The 19,645-nt window shown below is 43.1% G+C and overlaps 1 protein-coding gene across 1 annotated transcript in view; it reads left to right on the top strand.

Annotated features, from left to right (window-relative positions):
• The window catches only part of AAR2 (AAR2 splicing factor homolog (S. cerevisiae)), a 20,988-nt gene extending 1,815 nt beyond the window's left edge, over window positions 1-19,173 (top strand). The window contains exons 3-5 of the mRNA XM_008568842.1: window positions 1,508-2,319; window positions 5,504-5,733; window positions 17,803-19,173. Of these exons, the coding sequence (XP_008567064.1) occupies window positions 1,566-2,319; window positions 5,504-5,733; window positions 17,803-17,970 (1,152 nt within the window). The 5' untranslated portion in view covers window positions 1,508-1,565 and the 3' untranslated portion in view covers window positions 17,971-19,173. The remainder of the gene's footprint in view (window positions 1-1,507; window positions 2,320-5,503; window positions 5,734-17,802) is intronic.
• The last annotated feature ends 472 nt before the right edge of the window (window positions 19,174-19,645 follow it).

Below are 19,645 nucleotides of genomic sequence, written 5' to 3'. Positions count from 1 at the left end.
TTTTTTTTTTTTTTTTTTTTTTTTTTTTCCTTTTTTTTGTCTTTTTTCGTGACTGGCAAGGGATCGCAACCCTCGGCGTTGCTCCCGCCCCTCGCTCACGTGGGATCCAAACCCTCGGCGGGAGCGCCACCGCACTTCCCAAGCGGCGCACTACAGCAGTGCGCCACCGGGCCGGCCCTATGTTCTTTTTATTTGAAATAAATAATGCTAGTTGAGACCTTCAAAATTGATTTCTTAACCCATTAATGGGCTGTGACTTGCAGTTTGAAAAAAAATGCTGATTTAGAGTGAAAGTCATTTGTAGCAGTTTCTGGGTAAAGAAGATAAAATATGCTCTTAATGTTTTTGGAAAAGGATTGGTCTTCCTCTCTTCAGTGTTTTATTTGTTTAAAATAAAAAGAGTAAACAAACAGGCAGCTGTTTTTTCTGTTTGTGAATTTTGGGGGTCTTGTTTGTAAATCCAGCTATATTGGAAGTGCCTTGAGGGCAGTGACTGTCTTATCCTGTGGATGCTTCTTTTGGGCCCTGGCAAAGATCTTGGCACAAATCAGGCACTCAGTGACTATTTGTTGAATGGCATAGATAGATGTCTTAGGACTAGAAGGTTAGATAATTGTTTGGTTTAAATTAGTTCACATTGGAACCATTTTTACAAATACCACAGAGGCAGTGTCTGCCTGTAGAAGTTTTATCAGTGTGTTCCTATGGATAATTCAGAGGTAGGTAAAAATACGTGTTCTAAACTCTTTCTCTTCAAAATACTGATCCTAGGCCAGCCCTGCCACCTAAATCCATTCTGGATGAATGGTTCAGAGCTGCCACTGATTGTGGGCACTTTGGGAAGTTGTTTTACTCCCTGGAGTTTAGGTTTGTTATGAGTAAAAGAAGAGGGATTTGTCATTGAAAAGCTCCCCACTCCCCTAGCCTTTTGTGAATTTTAGATGCTGAACCCCCACTTTCTACCTTCTGTCCATTTCTGGGCCTTCCCTGAGCCTTATGGGAAACTAGGTATGCACTTGATTTAATCATTCTTCCCAAATCTTCTGGCACTCTCCAGCGATAGGTTTTAGGCAGAATGATAGTTTAAGATGATTTAGCCGTAGTTTTAGATTAGAATGAACCACCCAGGCTTTTTCCATCCTCATCCTCCGTTGTGAGAAAGAGATGTGAGAGCAGATACTAAGAATGGGCAGTGGAAAGAATACTGGCCTGAAGGGCAGGGTACCCAGATTCTAATTTGGGTCTTTGTGTGCCCTTGAGCATGTCACTTTTCTTTAACTCATGTCTTTCCAGCTGTGAAGTGAGTGCTCTTGCTTGTTAAACCAAAATATAAAAATCTTCTCTGATCCTCATTTTCTTTATCTGTAAAATGATGCAAGGTTGTGGTGAGGATTAAGGGAGATAATTATGTTAGGAATCTAATTCAATATCTGGCACATAGAGAATGCTCAACAAATGAAGCATCCTTCCACAAGTTCTGATTAACTCTGATTTCTTTCTTTTTCAGCTGTTCTGGAAGGCAAGGAAGAAGGGTTCTCCTTTTGGTCACCTACCACTGGCCCCACATGGCTGCCATGCAGATGGATCCTGAGCTAGCCAAGCGCCTCTTCTTTGAAGGGGCCACTGTGGTCATCTTGAACATGCCAAAGGGGACAGAGTTTGGCATTGACTACAACTCCTGGGAGGTGGGACCCAAGTTCCGGGGTGTGAAGATGATCCCCCCAGGTATCCACTTCCTCCACTACAGCTCTGTGGACAAGGCCAATCCCAGGGAGTTGGGCCCTCGTATGGGCTTCTTCCTTAGCCTACAGCAGCGGGGCTTGATGGTCCTGCGCTGGAATGCAGTCCAGGAAGAGATAGACCTGTCTCCAGCCCCAGAGGCTGAGGTAGAAGCCATGAGGGCCAATCTCCAGGAGCTGGACCAGTTCCTGGGACCTTACCCATATGCCATGCTCAAGAAGTGGATCTCACTCACCAACTTCATCAGTGAGGCCACAATGGAGAAGCTGCAGCCCGAGAGCCGGCAGATCTGTGCGTTCTCAGATGTGCTGCCTGTGCTCTCCATGAAGCACACCAAGGACCGGGAGGAGCAGAATCTACCCCGCTGTGGCACTGAGTGCAAAAGCTACCAAGAGGGCCTGGCACGGCTGCCTGAAATGAAGCCCCGAGCTGGGACAGAGATCCGCTTTTCAGAGCTGCCCACACAGATGTACCCAGAAGGTGCCACACCAGCAGAGATAACCAGACATAGCATGGACCTGAGCTATGCCCTGGAGACTGTGCTCAGCAAGTTCCCCAGCAGCCCCCAGGATGTGCTTGGTGAGAAGGAACAAGCTCTTTGGAAGTGGGGAGGATATTAGTATGGGTGTTTTAAAATAGGGAATACATCTTGGGTTATTTGTTCCAGTGGTTACTAAACCTGGCTAGAAGGCAGACTCACCCAGTATACTCATTAAAGATACAGACATATCTTTACCCTTACCCCTGGAGATTTTGATTCAAGAGCCCTGGAGTGGGACTTCAGCAATTTGTCTGTCTGTATATGTAATAAACAAGCATCCTAGGTGAACCTGGTACAGATAATCCTGTGTTTGGTAACCACTGATATGGCCCAGCCCTAGAGAGAGAAAAGATTTGGCCAACTGAGTGTTTGAACTGCAACCAGAGTCCAGAGATTCAGGTTCCGAGGCCAGACTTGTGTTCCTAGTAGCCTCCCACCTGCTTCCTTAGTTTGCGGCTGACTCTGTCATGATGTTGGTTTCTCTATTGGCTTAGAACAGGACAGTGATTTTTTCCCCCAATTGTTACATTTTTTATTATTGCTTTTCCCCGTTATTACAAAATAATATATATTAATCATAGAAGAAAAACTAGACTTCACGTCAAATTCCACCCCCTAGAAATATTTCTTTAAATCTTTTTTCCTTCTGTTTCTATGTATTTACTTTTAGTGTTTTAAAAATTCAATTATATGTGTTTATGTGTATATATGATTTTTTACAGAAAGCAGGATTATAGTATTTTATTTTCTAATCTGCTTTCTTTTTTGTTTTTTTGGTTTTTTTCTTTTTGCTGTTTGTTTTTGTCATCTGCTTTAATATAAACATTTTTCCATGTCACTGAAACTGTCACTCCTTTTTAGTGGCTGTGTAGTGTTCCATAATTATTGAACCAGTTCTATCGATGGACCTTTAAGATGTTTCTATTTTTCCCTGTTATAAACATCATCTAATGGACATTCTTGAGTGTACTGACACGTGTGTTTAGGGTTAGAATTGTTAGATCAGAGTGTGCATGTTGCCAGGAGGAGGTTTTGCATCCAGGAGGTGTTGCCCATCACCTTTGACAGCTTTGGGCATGGCAGTTTAGCAAAGGCCTCTTCCAGTGGGGTGGCTGAAAAATGACATCTTGTTTCTATTTATATTTCTTCAGTACTAATGACAGTGAATGTTTGTCACATCTTTAACAACTTTATATTTTTTTTTAACAAATTGTCCAGGTAATTTGCATATTTTCCTATTGGAAGGTTGGTAATTTAGCAAAGGCCTCTTCCAGTGGGGTGGCTGAAAAATGACATCTTGTTTCTATTTATATTTATTCAGTACTAATGACAGTGAATGTTTGTCACATCTTTAACAACTTTATATATTTTTTTAACAAATTGTCCAGGTAATTTGCATATTTTCCTATTGGAAGGTTGGTAAGAAATTTGATATAGGACTTTTTACATTATTGGCTCAGCTGATGATATAAGGGATATTTTAATGGGTGCATCTTAATGCATCACATAGTATTTTCTTGTAATAAGTAACTCTTGAAATTCTGGCTTAAAAATGAATAGAAATCTTGTTTTCTACCTCTCAAACATTTCACTTCAAAATATATCTTGTGAAAATGTCCATTACAGTATTAACTTTGAATCTACATGTCAGCTCTTTGAAATTATTTTTGATATCATAATTTAATTTTAGACGAGGTCAGAAATGCATAAACTTAAATAAATTCCCTAAAAGCAAAAATTAGGCTAATTTTTAGTTTTACTAACCAGGTAAGGCCAACAAAAGAGGCAAATCATTAACCTCTATCATACAGAGAAACTTTGACTATATTTTGAAAATATTGGTCACATGTCCAAAATATCTAGATCAGATAGCTATTTACATAAATCAAACTTATTTCCACAAATTTAGTAACAGAACTAGTTTTTCCAGGTCTCTGGATGTGACAGAAATCATGACCATGCATTTAAAGAGATATTTGGTGTTGAGTGCAGCTGTTCTTTTTATGGCCCACGTTTGTATACCTCATTAAATTTACACTCACCTTTGAACCCAAAGAGAATGTCTGTGATCAGCTACAATATATCTGTGGCAACCAGAAACCCAGTTGCTTGCCCAGGGACAGTGGTTTCTGGATCATCAGGTCTCTTTGTTTGACAGACGTCTGGTGGAAATTGGGAATAGTAACTAATATAAAGATATATTTGTATTTGTTTTAGTAACTAATATTTTTTCAGTGCTACTTTGTGCCAGGTATTGTTCTAAATGCTTTAAGGGTAATATCGATTCATTTAATCTTCACTACAGCCCTCAAATAAGGAAATCGAGGCATAAATTGATTAAGTAACTTGCCCAAAGTCACACAGCTGCTAAATGGTAGAGCTAAGATTTGAATCCATGCAGTTTGGCTCCAGATCCCATGCTCTTAGCCACCGAGCTGCTCATGGAGATTAAATCACAGAGCCCTGTGATTAAACAAAAATAATCTGGCTTGTAGGCTAACCCTGGAATATGTACTCATGAATTTTCCTTTTTTGGGAGACTCTAGAACTGTTCCCACCCAATAGAAAATCTGTTTTATCTTTCCGTTGTTCACATTGCAAAGCATTAGATGTGTGACCTCTGGCAAGCCCTTGACCTCATCTATAAAATGAGGTAAATATCACCTTCCCTGATCACCTCTTGGATTTGGGCTGAGGGTTGGGTGGTGTAATACATTATTTCCCTGACCCTGGAGCAGACTCTCTGCATCAGAATCACCTGGGGAGCTTGTTAGAGCTACAGATACTGAGGTCCCATCATCTCACCTCAGCCAGCATCTCTGAGAATGAGGCTTGGGCAGCTTTACTTTTACCAAGCTCTCCTAGTATTCTAATGGGCAGCCAGGTTTGGGATCCGCTTCGCATAATATCCATGGACACATTTTGTAAACTTTTAAAGTGCAAGGCAAATACGAAGAATATTTCTTCTCTTGCAGCCTGATTTTACAGAAATCCAAAGACACAGTTTGGTCTCCCATGGCTTGAATTTATGGCAGTTCAGTAAACATTTATTGAACACCTGCTAGGTGCAAAATCTCATGCTAGGCTCTGCACAAGTGACAAGGATAAAAGGCTAGCTGGTAACTGAAGTCCAGCAGAATTGATGGCCTTGTAAATAGCATAGGGTAGAGTCAACTGGTACTCCTCTCTCTCGGGATCATTTCTCCTCTTTGCACCTTTCAGGTGAACTCCAGTTTGCCTTCGTATGTTTCCTGCTGGGGAATGTGTATGAAGCATTTGAGCACTGGAAGCAGCTCCTGAACCTCCTGTGTCGGTCAGAAGCAGCCATGGAGAAGCACCACACCCTCTACATCAACCTCATCTCCATCCTGTACCACCAGCTTGGTGAGATCCCTGCTGACTTCTTTGTAGATATTGTCTCCCAAGACAACTTCCTCACCAGCACCTTACAGGTGAGCAGTCTTTTGACTCACACTCATGTGGATCAGAATGAAGGCAAGGGTGCGTGAAAGCACCCTCAGGAAGATTACCTTTTTGCTTCTGGTTATTCTTCCATGACCCAAAGCTTTCTTAATTTTGGTTTCCTAATCTTGGGATGTTTCCTGGTTCTCTCTCTCCTACTCAGTTGTAAACTCCTCTGAGCAAGAAACCCTCTCTCTGTATCATTCTCTGCCCACCTTGTCGCCAGAGTGCCTGCACTAGGGTATTTGGAATTTGAATCCCCTCCGTCCCTTTGGGTTACTCAGCTCAAAACAGCTTTTCTTTCTCCCTCTAGCTGTGAGTTGCTGCGACTCAGTAGGGTAGAGTTTTGAAGCTTGTTATTCCCAGTGAAACATCTGCAGCTCTTTAGATCTCATTTAAGCATTAAAGTAACTTTGATTTGCTGTTCAAACAAAACGTGCCAGTTTCTACAGAGTGTCTTTGACAGAAAAAGTGAAATTTGCTTTTAACTTGGCAATTAAATTTTCATTATGAGTGGTAATTAGGAAAGAAACTTCAAACAACTTACAATCTTTATTCTGTGCTCTTTCCTCCCTTTGCAAACAGATTAGTTTCCTTTATGTACTTGGGACAACCTCTATCATTCACATTGTGTAACTTTCTTAAGTATAGAAGATGCAGAATCTGCTAACTGTCAATTTCCATACTTTCTCTCTCATTGAGCTGCTTTCTTCTCCCTGTGTGTGAGACTTCCATGAGTCCTGCTGCATATAAGGTGGCCATTCACTAACCTCCTCCTCCCACCCAGGGTAAGGAAAGGAACAAGCATTCATGCAATGCCTGCTGGGTATCAGGCACCATATCTATTACGTTATATGGGTTCCCTCATTTAATTTCTTTGGAATCCTAAATGGCAGGGGGTATTATTCTCATTTTACAAATGAGAAAACTAAGTCTCAGAAAGGTTAAATCGTCTACTTAAAGTCACACAGCTGGTAAGTGGAAGTCAGGATTTGTACCCAGGCCTGAGTGTTGGCTTAACACCTGTGCTTATGCCCCTATGCAGTGAATGCAACATGGATATCCCTGAAAGAATTCTTACTGATATTAGTGGAGACACCATCAGGGGCCTGTTTCTCAGAGGTACAGGATGCTTTCCTAAAACCAACGTGTACTATTAGAGAGTCCCTGTGAGCAGGCAGCTGACTTCAAACTGGCAGCTGGAGGACTTTTGCAGACCGTGGGGAGGAGTCAGACAAGCTGATGGCTTGAGCCTGGTGTATTCCACCTGAGAAAAATTCCAAAATTGCCCTTTTATTGGTTCTTGATATAACAGAGAAATTAAATCCCTTCATTCTTCCTCTGTGGGGAAAATCCCCTCAAAGTTACTGATTGTGGGTTGCAGGGCAATGTGAGGAGGCATCAGCCTAGCCTTGCCTCTGACAGTGGCTGCGGCCAGAGGGAATGATGTGCTACCCTCACAATGTGAGTTGATGCTGTCCTGCAAACACCGGAGGGCCACAGTGTCACTGGCTGTCCTGACCATTGTCAGCACAGCCAACAGCTGAGCTCTAATTGCTGAGGCTTTGTTGACAGCAACTATTTACGAAGCAGAAAGTGCCCAGCTGGATTGCTAGATGCCCAGGTGGGTTGTTCAAAGCTGAGGGTTGGAAAAATTCTGTTATTGGACTTTTCACCAAGGAAGTTTGATGTCATTTGGAAAGATCCAGGACACGTGCCCTTAAAAAAATATTATCAACACGTTTTTGAGCATCCTTTGTATATATTCTGCTGAAAATATTGAGGAATACGTATATGAATTAGCCAGGGTTCCTGCCCTCAAGGGATTTGTTTATTAATTTAGCAGGTATTTATTGAGCACCTGCTGTATACAAGGCCCTGTTCTAGACCTGGGAATATAGCTGTGAGCAAAACAGCAGAGTTCCTGACTTAGAACTAGCAGTAAGTGTTTTAGAAGGCAGTCTTGCCCCTAATACCATTGCCCTAGCCCAGGCCTTTTGGTTTCACCTAGCCTGCATCAGAGTTTATCAGCCTCCTTGCTTACCCATTAGGCCATCCATCATCCACACTGCCACCTGAGTTGCTGCTCCAAAATGCAGCTCTGATCCTAGTTCTCTTTGGCTCTTCATTGCCTAGAAAATTAAAAGTTAAAACACTAGTCACAAGACCCATTCTTATCTGGCTTTTATCCTGTTCTCCAGCTTCTCCTACCTCCCTCTTTTCTCCCATCACTCCAGCGACAGTGGTCTCCTTGCAGTTTCTCAGACAGGCCATGCTGTTTCATGCCTTCTTTTCTAAATTTTTTTAAATTGTGGTTAAAAAACACATGTCATGAGATCTACCCTCTTAACAGTTTTTAAGTATTCAATACAGTTTTCTTAGCTGCGAGCATAATGTCGTCCAGCAGATCTCCAGAACCTTTTCATCTTGCATAACTGACACTTTACACCCACATTTCATGCCTTCTTGACTGAACCTGATTTTCCCTCTGCGGCCTATGTACTTTCTTATCCTACTACATGCCCTCAAGGCATCCCTCTTTGTGAAGCCATCCCTAATCTTTCTCTCCTTTCCATACTCTTAGCCTACTTTGTACTTGTCACTAGTATGTTGCACAAATTGTGCTTGCTGAAATTAATATATTTTCTGCCTGACTCCCCATCTGAGCAATGGGCTTCTTTTACACAGTACTATTTTTTCTTCCTCTGGTTATTTTCAACACCTAGTCAAGGCCTAACACTTATCTTACTTTGTAAGATAACATTTATCTTACTTTTGTTATTGTGTGATGAATAGTGTGCATAATGGAGTGCAAGAAAGAGATGACCCTAATACAATAGATATAAACAGTCTGATCAAAGGGCATTAGGAACACTCAAGGGAGTGGTCAGTTCTGACTGGGTTTGAGATTAGAGGAGATAGAGGATCAGGAATGGCTTTATGTGAACAGGGGCATTTGACCATGAGCTTGAGAAATGACAGATTTCGAAAGGCGCAGTGTGGACGAGGATATTACAAAGCTTTTTTTTTTTTTTTAATGGAGAGTCACACTGATGCCATCCTGGCAGTGAGAATCCATTCCCCCACATAGAGGCACTTACTTAGGGTGTTTGTGACTGAATGAATCAGCCTATAAAAGCCTTCCTCTGCCAGCCGCCTGCTCTCCCCCCAGGTAGTCAAGTAAGTGGAACTGGCTTTCTTACTTAGGAGCTTAAATGGCAACTACCCACGGAGAGGAATTGGTGTTTGTATGTGTAAGCTCTTAAAGACAGTCACATTAGCGTGGATAAAATCAGCCACGTAATGGCCTCAGCTATTAATTTTTTTTTTACTTTCCCATATGAGGCCTTTTTGAATAGATGCCACTGCTTTTTACAAATCCTTTGGATTTAGCTTGAATAAAAATTATTTGTTTTACAAAAATAGACACAGTTTTTTCTTTTATTTAAAGCAACTTAAGCCACCATAATTTGTTTAAAACCAACGAAAGGATAATCTGAATTTAATAGTATGTTAGAGAGTGAGTTATGAACAAAATAAGGATTCTTATTGCTGATTGCATAGCACTTAGGCATATAGTCATGTAACCTGTTTTTTAAAGTACTTTTGGTCACAATAGGCCATATATGCTTTCCAGGTTCATTTCTTGCCAGTATTCTCAATGCCAGTGTCCATCTTTAACTCTTGAGGGAAAACACTGACTCCAGCAATGATGTCTATAGTATTTTTTCCTAACACCAGCTATGATAATTTACACACCTACTCCTACACCTCCTAGCATCAGCTGTCACTGTTGCATGCTTAATGTGCATTGTCTCATTTAGTCCTCATGACAACGATGGAAGTTAGATATATAATTCCACTGTGCAGATGAGGAAACAAGCTCAAGAAGGTCACATTGTTTTGCCCAAAATCATCAGAGCTAATAGATGGCAAGGCTGAGCATTGAATTCTGAAACCTATGGTGGGCTCCATATGTGATTAGAGCTCTAGATGAGACATGCCAAATTCTTCAAACTCACCTCAGAAGACATGATTTCTACTGCTTTTCACCTTCCTGGACAATGTTGGGAAGTGATAGTCTTGCTTTTAACATCACTTTCTTCTAGTGCAAGTGGAAATAAAATGTTCTGCCTCTGGCTACTTTCGATTAGAGCTCTAGATGAGACATGCCAAATTCTTCAAACTCACCTCAGAAGACATGATTTCTGCTGCTTTTCACCTTCCTGGACAATGTTGGGAAGTGATAGTCTTGCTTTTAACATCACTTTCTTCTAGTGCAAGTGGAAATGTTCTGCCTCTGGCTACTTTTATTCTAAATTGAATAATCATTTGAGAATTGAAAAAATTAGGAAATATCTTTTTGTTCTAGCCAAAAAATAGGATAAGATGGTGACTTAGCCGCCTGTCTTGATATTTTGAATTTCTCAAGGTGACCTGACTAAACTCATTTTATTTAACTTGGATTAAAAAGAACTTTCACATTTATGACTAAAGTAATCTAAAATTTTATAATACACAGACTTACTGATCAAACTGTTAATACTTTTTTATGTATTTGAAGAAACACACCAAATGGATTTGCTTTTTGTTTTAGATAAATGCATTTGTTTGCAATATGTTATCCTATTTCAAAAGTACTTTTTAAATATCCAGGATTAATCTGCTGAGGAGTTTTTTAAAATACCAAGTTAATGAAACTAGGATCAAAAATAGATCAGTGGATGCCAGGGGCTAGGTGTGAGGGGAGGGTCTGACTGCTAAGGGGCAACACTAGGGAGTTTTTTGGAGTGATAGAACTGTTTAGTGTCCCAATTGTGATGATGGTTACACAGATCTATATGGGCCCTCAAACTCAGAACTGGATACCAAAAGACATTTTTCTGTGAACTTTTTGAAGCACTCTCATATTTGTCCAAACAAATTGAACACTTAAAATGGGTGAATTTAAATGCATGTAAAGTACACCTCAGTAAAGTTGATTTTTTTTTTTTTTTTTTACATAAAGATGACCAGTAAGGGGATCTCAACCTTTAGCTTAGTGTTGTCAGCACCACACTCAGCCATTGAGCCAACTGGCCATCCCTATGTAGGATCCGAACCCGCGGCCTTGGTGTTATCAGCACTGCACTCTCCCAAGTGAGCCACGAGCCAGCCCTTAAAGTTGATTTTTTTAAAAGTCAGCCAGGTCTGCACCCTGGGTCCTGGAGGCCTACAGAGGAGACAGTTCCAGAAGCACCATGGCTCCCCACAAGGCGATGCTGAAAAATAAATATCAAGGGTGTATTAAGTCTCTGTCAAGACAGAAGAAGGGCTGGGTAGGGAAAAGAATTATGTTGAGTTATCCCTGCTTGGACTGGGTCTTGCTCAGCACTTACCACTGCGTGATGCAGCACACCTCGTGTCTTCGTCTATATGATGGGAACAGTAATTTCCTGTTTCCTACCTCCCAAGTTTGCAGTAAAGATTAAATCGACGAGTTCTTTTAAAAGGACAATGCACTTTTCAAATTAGAAGCCTTATTTTTTAGACTGAATGCTTTGTCGTACCTGCCTCTAGTTGATTTTACTCCCAAGCACTGTTTGAGAGGTGGATGGGGAGGACAGGGGATGAGTGTGAGCCCAGCTTGTTCTAGTTTCTCACTGCTGGCCATTGCCAAATGAAGGACAGTGCCTCTCTCTCACTCATGTCATTCAGTGAGCATCCTGTGAGCACTCTGAGCCAGGCCCTGGGCGATATGCTGTGTGGGATGTGGTGGTAATTAGGACCCCTTCCCTACTCTTAAGGGGCGCAGATGGCTGTGATGCAAGCACAGTGTGAGAAATGCCATAAGGGAGGTTTAGGCACAGTGCTTGGGGAACAGAGGTTGGAGCAGTTCACTTCAGCCTATTCCTTTATAAGAGGCATGTCACAAGGACATGGCTTATGAGACAGCTGCCTTCAAGGGCGCGCAGATGGCTGTGATGCAAGCACAGTGTGAGAAATGCCATAAGGGAGGTTTAGGCACAGTGCTTGGGGAACAGAGATTGGAGCAGTTCACTTCAGCCTATTCCTTTATAAGAGGCATGTCACAAGGACATGGCTTATGAGACAGCTGCCTTCAAGGGCCTAGTGAATAAGGCACCTCCTTCCTAGGATGAGTCTCTTATTCTCTCCAGCACCATCGTATAATTATTGAGCAGTTATTTGGTGCCAAACACTGTACAAAATTGAACCAAAAATGGATTTTCATTGAACCTGTGGTGGTCTTTTTTTTTTTTTAAAGATGACCGGTGGGGGGATCTTAACCCTTGACTTGGTGTTGTCAGCACCACACTCACCCAGTGAGCTAACCGGCCATCCCTATATGGGATCCGAACCCATGACCTTGGTGTTATGAGCACCACACTCTCCCGAGTGAGCCACAGGCCGGCCCCTGTGGTCGTCTTTATTCTTCTGTTTATTAAACATCTAATGAATCCTTTTTATGTGTCAGACTGTGCCAAGAGTGTGGAATGCAGGTATGAAGGAATCACTGCTTTGGAGTTGCTCCTGGTCTCTTGGACGAGATCAGCAATAAATGGTCTGTTACCTTACCGAGATTGAGGCAATGATCGAGGTAACCCTGGGTGCTTGGGGAGCACAGAGGAGCACCTGTTCCATTCTTGATCTGGGAAGACATACTAAAGGATGTGATGTCTGAGCTGAGCGTAAGTCACTAGTAAAAATTTGTTAGGTGAAGGAGGAGAAAACAGGAGGTGGAAGGGTGTCAAAAGCAGAAGGAAAAGCATGTGTGCATAGAGGCACAGAGGAGGCAGTCGAGCATGTTTGGGCTCAACATGGCTGGACAGGAGGGGCTGCATAGAGAATAGTACAATTTACTGTGTGAAGAAGGGGAACAGGAAGAGGCTTTTGCTCATTCAGCCCAGCAGGCTCCCCATGACCTCTGGAGACAGCCCCAGGGGTGTGTATGGCCTCCAGAGCTCATACTGTTTGAAAGAAGGCTTCTCTGCTGCCCAAACTGGGTCCCTCCCCAGAGTTCAACTGTACTCCATGGTAGACTCCATTAGCTGCCTATACACAGGTCAACCACTGGCTTCCTTGCTGCCCTCTCACCACCGAAATCACACAGCTCCTCTAATTATTTATTGATCTGGCATTTTGTTGTGGCTGTGCTTCCCACTTCTGTATTTTGCTGATTCCCAAGTTAATGAAGCCAAGTTTTGTACCTTACTCCCCCTTGCCCCCATCCCTTCTGCCTCTGCTACCACTGCTGCCACTCCAACAGAATGGCTCCAAACAACTGAAAGTGCTAACAGAAAAAGTAGAGAAGCAGGTGGGAGGGGTATTGTGCCCAGAATTAGCTGCAGTGGATGCCTGTTGCCTTTGTCAGGTCAAGTCCCCCAGAGCCTAGAATCCTTCCATGGAGGTCTGAGGGCCAGCTGTGTCACAAAGGTGATGTGGATCCAAGAGCTTCTGCCAGCCCCATGCTCCAATGTCTGTGGGGCAATCCTGTAGGGTAGCAGATGGCAGTCTGGGAAAAACCATTCCTTCCCTTTTGGATAATTTAGTTCCAGTCATGTAACTCCTCTCAGCCTCCATTTCCTTAAAGTAGTCAGTCTAGTGTGTCTTCCTAGGGCATTGTGAGGATCCAGTTGGGTACTCTGAAACTTCTCTGAAAACAGTAAAATAGTATAGGATGGAGTAATAGGTTTGCAGTTATTCTTAGAAGGGATCAGGATCCAGACATTCTGGAATGGGGTTTCAGATGTGGAAAATGTTCTGCCCTCCAACCTTGTTTGTTTTGCATGAAACTGAAATCATAAGAATATCAAAATACAGAATTAATATCTAGAATATATAGAGAACTCCTACAACTCATCAACAATAATAAAAATTTTTTAAAAATTAAAAAATGGGCAAAGGACTTGAATAGAAATTTCAACAGAGAAGATATATAAGTGGCAATAGCACATGAAAAGATGCTCAACATCACTAATCTTTAGGGAAATGCAGTTCTAAACTACAATGAGATACTACCTCATACCCATTAGAATGGCTATTATTAAAAAAAAAAAAGGGTGTTGGCAAGGATGTGGAGAACTTGGAACCTTTGTTCATTGCTGATGGGAATTTCAAATGGTGTAGCTGCTTTGAAACAGTGTGGCAGCTCCTCAAAAAATTAAACATAGAGTTACCATATGATCCAGCAGTTCTACTTCTGTGTCTATACCTGAAGAACTGAAAGCAGAGATGCTAAGAGTTTTGTACACCCATGTTTATAGCAGCATTATTCATAATAGCCAAAAGGTAGAAAGAACTCTGTATTCATCCATTTCTGTTGCTTATAACAAAGTACCTGGAACTGAGTGATTTATAAGAAAAAGTTTATTGCTTACAGTTTCAGAGGCTGGGAAGTCCAAAGTCCAGGGGATGCATCTGGTGAGGGTCTTCTTGGTTGTGGTTTTATAGCAATGCAGGGTCTCACATGACAGAAAATGGCTTTACAGCAGAGAAACCGAGCTTCTCATGCACTCTTCTTTTAAAGCCCTCAGAACCATGCCCATGGCCACCATTAAACCATCAGCTTAATCACCTCCTCATCACCAAGGCCCCACCTTCCAATTACTACATTAGGATTTCCCACCCTCTCTATACTGTCACAGTGGGGACAAAGTTTTGGAAGGGAAATCAATCCACAGCATTCTGCCACTAACCACCCAAAACTCATGTTTTTTCACATACAAATACATTCATTTCATCTCCATAGCCCCAAAGTCTCATTTCAACTCAAAATTCCACAGTCTCAGGGTCCCATCTGTGAAATCAAAACCCGTTATCTACTTCCAAGATACAATGGTGGGACAAGCATAGGGTACATATTCCCATTCAAAAAGGGAGAAGTAGGCCAAAAGAAAAGTGTAAAATAGGTCCCAAACAAGTCTGAACTCCAGCAGGACAGGCATTGTACTTCAGAGCTGGGGAATCATGTACCTTGACTCCATGTTTGATGTCCTCCATACACTGGTGCAAGGGTTGGGTCCCCAAGTCCTCAGGCAGCTCTGCTTCTATGGCTTTCCTGGTCTGAGGCTATGCTTCAGCTCTTGCAGGCTGGAGCTGCACACTGGTAGCACCGCAAGTCTGAAGTCTCCATGGTGGTCCCTCTCTTGTGGCTCCACTAGGCATAGCTCTGATGGGGTTTCTCTGCTGCAACTCTGACCCTGTACTTTTCAGCATTGCTCTAGTGAAGACTGTCTGTGATGAATCCTCCACTGTGACAGATCTCTTCCTGGGCCCCCAGGCTTTTCCTTTCAAATTGGGGTGGAAGCTCCCAAGCCTCCACAGCTCTGGCATTCTGCGAGTCTGCAGACTTAACGCTATGTGGATGCTGCCAAGGCTTCCAACTTGTACTTTCCAAAGCTGCAGGTCCAGCCACAGCTGGGGCCAATTTAGTCAAAGCTGGAGCAGCCAAAGCAGCTGGGGTACTGATGTGCAAAGCAGCATCTTGAGGTGACCCTGGGCAATGAGCTTGAGGAGGGCTCCTCAGGCCTGTTCCCAAGACCATTCTGTCTCCCTAGGCCCCTGGGCCTGTAATGGAAGACACAGCCTCCAAGATCTCTGAAATGCCTTCAAGGTCTTTTTTCCCTTCTCTTGATAATCCCTTTCCTTCTGTACTAATCTCCTTAGCAAACAGTTGCTGAGCTACGCCATTGAATTGTTCTCCTGAAAATGCTCTCTGCTTCTCTACCACATGGCCAGGCTCCAAATGTTCCAAATCTTTACGCTCTCCTTTCCTTTTAATTATAAATTCTGGCTTTATGTCATGCCTTTACCACCATAACTCAGTATAGGCTATTACAAGTAGCAGTACAGCTTCCTGAATGCTTTGCTGCTTAGAAATTTCTTCTACCAAATACCCTGGTTCAGCATCTTTAAGTTCCACATTCCATAAAACTTTGGGGCATGAATAGAATGAGGCCAGGTTCCTAGCCAGTTGATAGCAAGGGTGATCTTTGCCCCAGTTTCCAGTAAGTCCCTTCTCATTTACATCTGAGATCTTCTCAAAATGGCCTTTATTGTCCATATTTCTGTCAGCATTCTGCTCACCACCACTTAACCAGTTTCTAAGAAGTTCCAAACTTTCCCTGGTTTTCTTGGTTTCTAAACTTTCACCAGCAGTGAGGCTTTTTCTAGCCTGCTCCTTCAGATTCTTCCAGCCTCTCCTCAACACCCCATTCCAAAGCCACTTCCACATTTTCAAGTATTTGTTATAAGCAGCACGCCACTTCTCTGTTACCAATTTTCCATATTAGTCCATTTCTGTTGCTTATAACAAAATACCTGGAACTGGGTAATTTATAAGAAAATGAAATTTATTGCTTACAGTTTCAGAGGCTGGGAAGTCCAAAATCCAGGGAACACATCTGGTGAGGGTCTTTTTGGTGGTGGCTTTATAGTAATACAAGGGTCTCACATGGCAGACAATGGCTTTAGAGCAGAAAGAGGGAACTCCTCATGTGCTCTCCTTTTAAAGCCCTCAGGACTGTGCCCACGGCCACCTTAAACCATCAACTTAATCACCTCTTAATCACTAAGGTCCCACCTTTCAATTACCACAATAGGATTTCCCACCCTCTTTACCCTGTCACAGTGGGGACTTAAGTTTTGGGGGGACATCAGTCCAAAGCAAACCCAAATGGTGAAGGATGTATGAATGGATAAGCAAAATGGGTACAAGTTGAGCATCCCTAATCCAAAAATCCAAAATCTGCAACTTTGAGCACTTAACATGACCTCATGTGATGGGTTGCACTCAAAACACAGGCACACAACACACAGTCATGTCAGTGTCCCCAAGGAAAAAAAGACCCTCCCAGCCCCCTTTAGCTGCAGTTGACTTGGGTCTCATTCCCATGATATTCCAAAATCTAAAAACTGAAATCTGAAACACTTCTGGTCCCAAGCATTTCAGATAAGGGATGCTCAACCTGTATGTCCATACAATGGAATATTAATCAGTCTTAAAAAGGAAAGAAATTCTGGGGCCGGCTCACTCGGGAGAATGTGGTGCTGCTGATAACACCAAGGCCACGGGTTCGGATCCCATATAGGGATGGTTTGTTAGCTCACTGGGTGAGCGTGGTGCTGACAGCACCAAGTCAAGGGTTAAGATCCCCTTACCTGTCATCTTTTCTAAAAAAATAAAATAAAATAAATTTTAAAAAAGGAAAGAAATTCTGATACATGCTACAACTTGGATAAACCTTGAAGACATGAAAGTGAAACAGTCCAGTCACAAAAGAACAAATACTGTGTGGTTCCACTCTTATTAGGTATCTTAATAGTCAAATTCATAGAGGCAGAAAGTAGAATGGTGGTTGCCAAAGGCTAGAGAGAGGGGAGTATGGGGGGTTACTGTTTAATGGGTACAGAGTTCCAGTAGGGGAAGATGAAAATGTTCTCAAGATGGTTGGTGGTGGTGGTTGTACAACATTTTGAATGGACTTAATGTCACCAAACTGAACACTTAAAAATTGTTAAAGTGGTAAATAATATGTACATTCTACCACAACTTTAAAAGATGATAATATAAAAAAAGTGAATATCAAAGACAGCTTTTAAGACAGCCATGGCAGCCTATGGCCCATTTAGAAGATTAGAGGAGCAATTTAGCCTCATTGGCTTAGGGCCTGGGACTTGATGGGATGCAGGGGCTCATAAGCCCCTCCAAGCCTTTCTTAGCACCAGCCGGTGTAGTTACTACCTCTTCCTCCGAGTGACTGCCCAGGTCCCTAGTAGATTCCCCAGGGTGCAGGGCCAGGGTGATGGCCCCCACTGGTCTTACTGTCCATGGGGCATCTCTGCCCAGGATAGTTATTTTCCATTCTAATCCTGCTCCAGTATCTCAGCAGGGTTTGGATCTTCTTTCTTGGTTTAAGGGGAGCATAGCAGGTGTCCTGGGCCTGTGCCAGTAGCAGCTGATCCACCCGCCCCAGAGAGCTGAACACCATGAGGAAATTTCCACAGCTTTCTTGGCCCCCTCTGTGTTCTAGGAGTGACTTATCCTCTATTCTCTGTAGGTTTTCTTTTCCTCCGCCTGCAGTGTTGCCGTAGATGCCACGCTAAGGAAGAAAGCTGAAAAGTTTCAAGCTCACCTGACCAAGAAGTTCCGGTGGGACTTTGCCACGGAGCCTGAGGACTGTGCCCCAGTGGTGGTGGAGCTCCCTGAGGACATTGAGACTGGCTAACTCGCAGAGCGCTCTCAGCCATGACAGGCCCCTTCCCACATAGCTGCAGTCCTGGCCTGTCCATTCACCTATCCTATCCTGGGACCCTCCAGGGCAATCATCCTGCTGGGTTCTACAGAGATGGAGCCAGAATTCCCTCCACCAATAAATAAGTTTCCTCTTTGCCAAAGAGGTTGTATCCATCCTGAAGGCACATTTGGGGGTTCCCTGTCAGCCTGGCCTTGGTGCTTACCTGACTGAATTTCAAACAGAAGCTTCTGGGAGAGATCTGCGTCCATAGCAACCAAATTCCTTCTGATGAGAAGAAATTGAAGCAAAGGTCCAAGAGAACCAATTGTTTATTCCATAGGATGTTAGAAAACAAGAAACCCTGGACTGCCCGGGGGTTGTAAGATGTCAGTTGTGACTTTTTTGATGTTAAATTGAGAGTGAGGGAGAGATGAGCCAGAATTTCTGCCTGCCCCTTGTTGAATGGCAGTACATGGATGGGAAACTCAGGCTGTGACCTCTCTGGAGTCCCAGATTGGGAAGGGGGAAACAAGGAAGACAGTTGGGTTGTCTGACAAGTGGTCAGCGGTAGCTTTCTCCATCTCTATCCCATTCTGTTCAGAGGCCCCAGTGGGTAATCTCTTAGGAGTGGTGTGGCCCTGACCTCAGGGGCCTTGCTGGTACTGTCACCTCCCATCTTTTTCATTCTGAGGCCTCAGACCCAGAAGTGGGACCTGGCAACCCTCCCACAAGTCCCAATTCCTCACCAGAGCCACTATGACTGTTTCTGATGACCTGGAAATTCAACAGCAAAAAGAAAGCCCTGAGTAGGCTTCTTAGGCCCTGTTGAAGTTTTTGTGCCTTTTCTTCTGAGTGCTGGAGATGACCTGGTTAACCTAAATCTTCCCAGCCCTGCTATGGAATTGTCAGTCACCGGAGTAGTGGTGCTTCTGGTTTCCCAGGAGTCCTGAGGGCATGCCCATCATGCTGTGTGGGCAGAGTTCCATCTCTAGACAGGCACACGGGCCCTGCCATCCTGACCTCAAACTGTTGTACTATGATCACAGTCCCTGTGCCACCCTTTTCCAAGGCAGGGGTTACACTAGGTTTTTGAATGAGAATCCCTGCTGGTTAAGACTTTTGGTTCCCTTTGTTTCCTTGTAGATCTTTTTCCAAGAGTATAATGTATATTAAAGTCTTTGAGTTGAGACTAAATCCTTTTGTGTGAATCTCTCTTAGTTAATCTGTCCAGTTCCCAGAGCAGCCATGCCACTGTCTATAGACGAACATCTTCCTACAGAGTGTCCGGGAGGCCTTGTGCAATCTCTGTTTTTCCTGGAGGAGGCAAGCAGCCAGGATTGTCTCCTGTTCCCAGCAAGGCACCTGAGACAGGCATGCCCGGAAGAAGGGATGAGGCCCTGTATCTTTACAATAATCAGAAGTCTCACCTTGTATGAATTTACTCTTTTCCTCCTCAAAGCCCACTCATCAAAACTACCTGGGGAGCCTTTTTAAAGTGCAGATTCTAAGGAATGAAGTCTAGATACATGCTGCAACATGGATGAACCCTGGAAACATTGTGCAAAGTGAGAGAAGCTAGACACAAAGACCACATGTTATGTGATTTCCTTCATGTGACATGTCCAGAATAGGCAAATCCAGAGAGATGGAAAGTAGATCAGCAGGT

Source organism: Galeopterus variegatus, unplaced genomic scaffold, assembly GCF_000696425.1.
Source record: "Galeopterus variegatus unplaced genomic scaffold, G_variegatus-3.0.2 Scaffold3, whole genome shotgun sequence".
In the NCBI taxonomy this organism is placed as follows: domain Eukaryota; kingdom Metazoa; phylum Chordata; class Mammalia; order Dermoptera; family Cynocephalidae; genus Galeopterus; species Galeopterus variegatus.
This window is presented reverse-complemented; position numbering and strand designations above follow the sequence as displayed.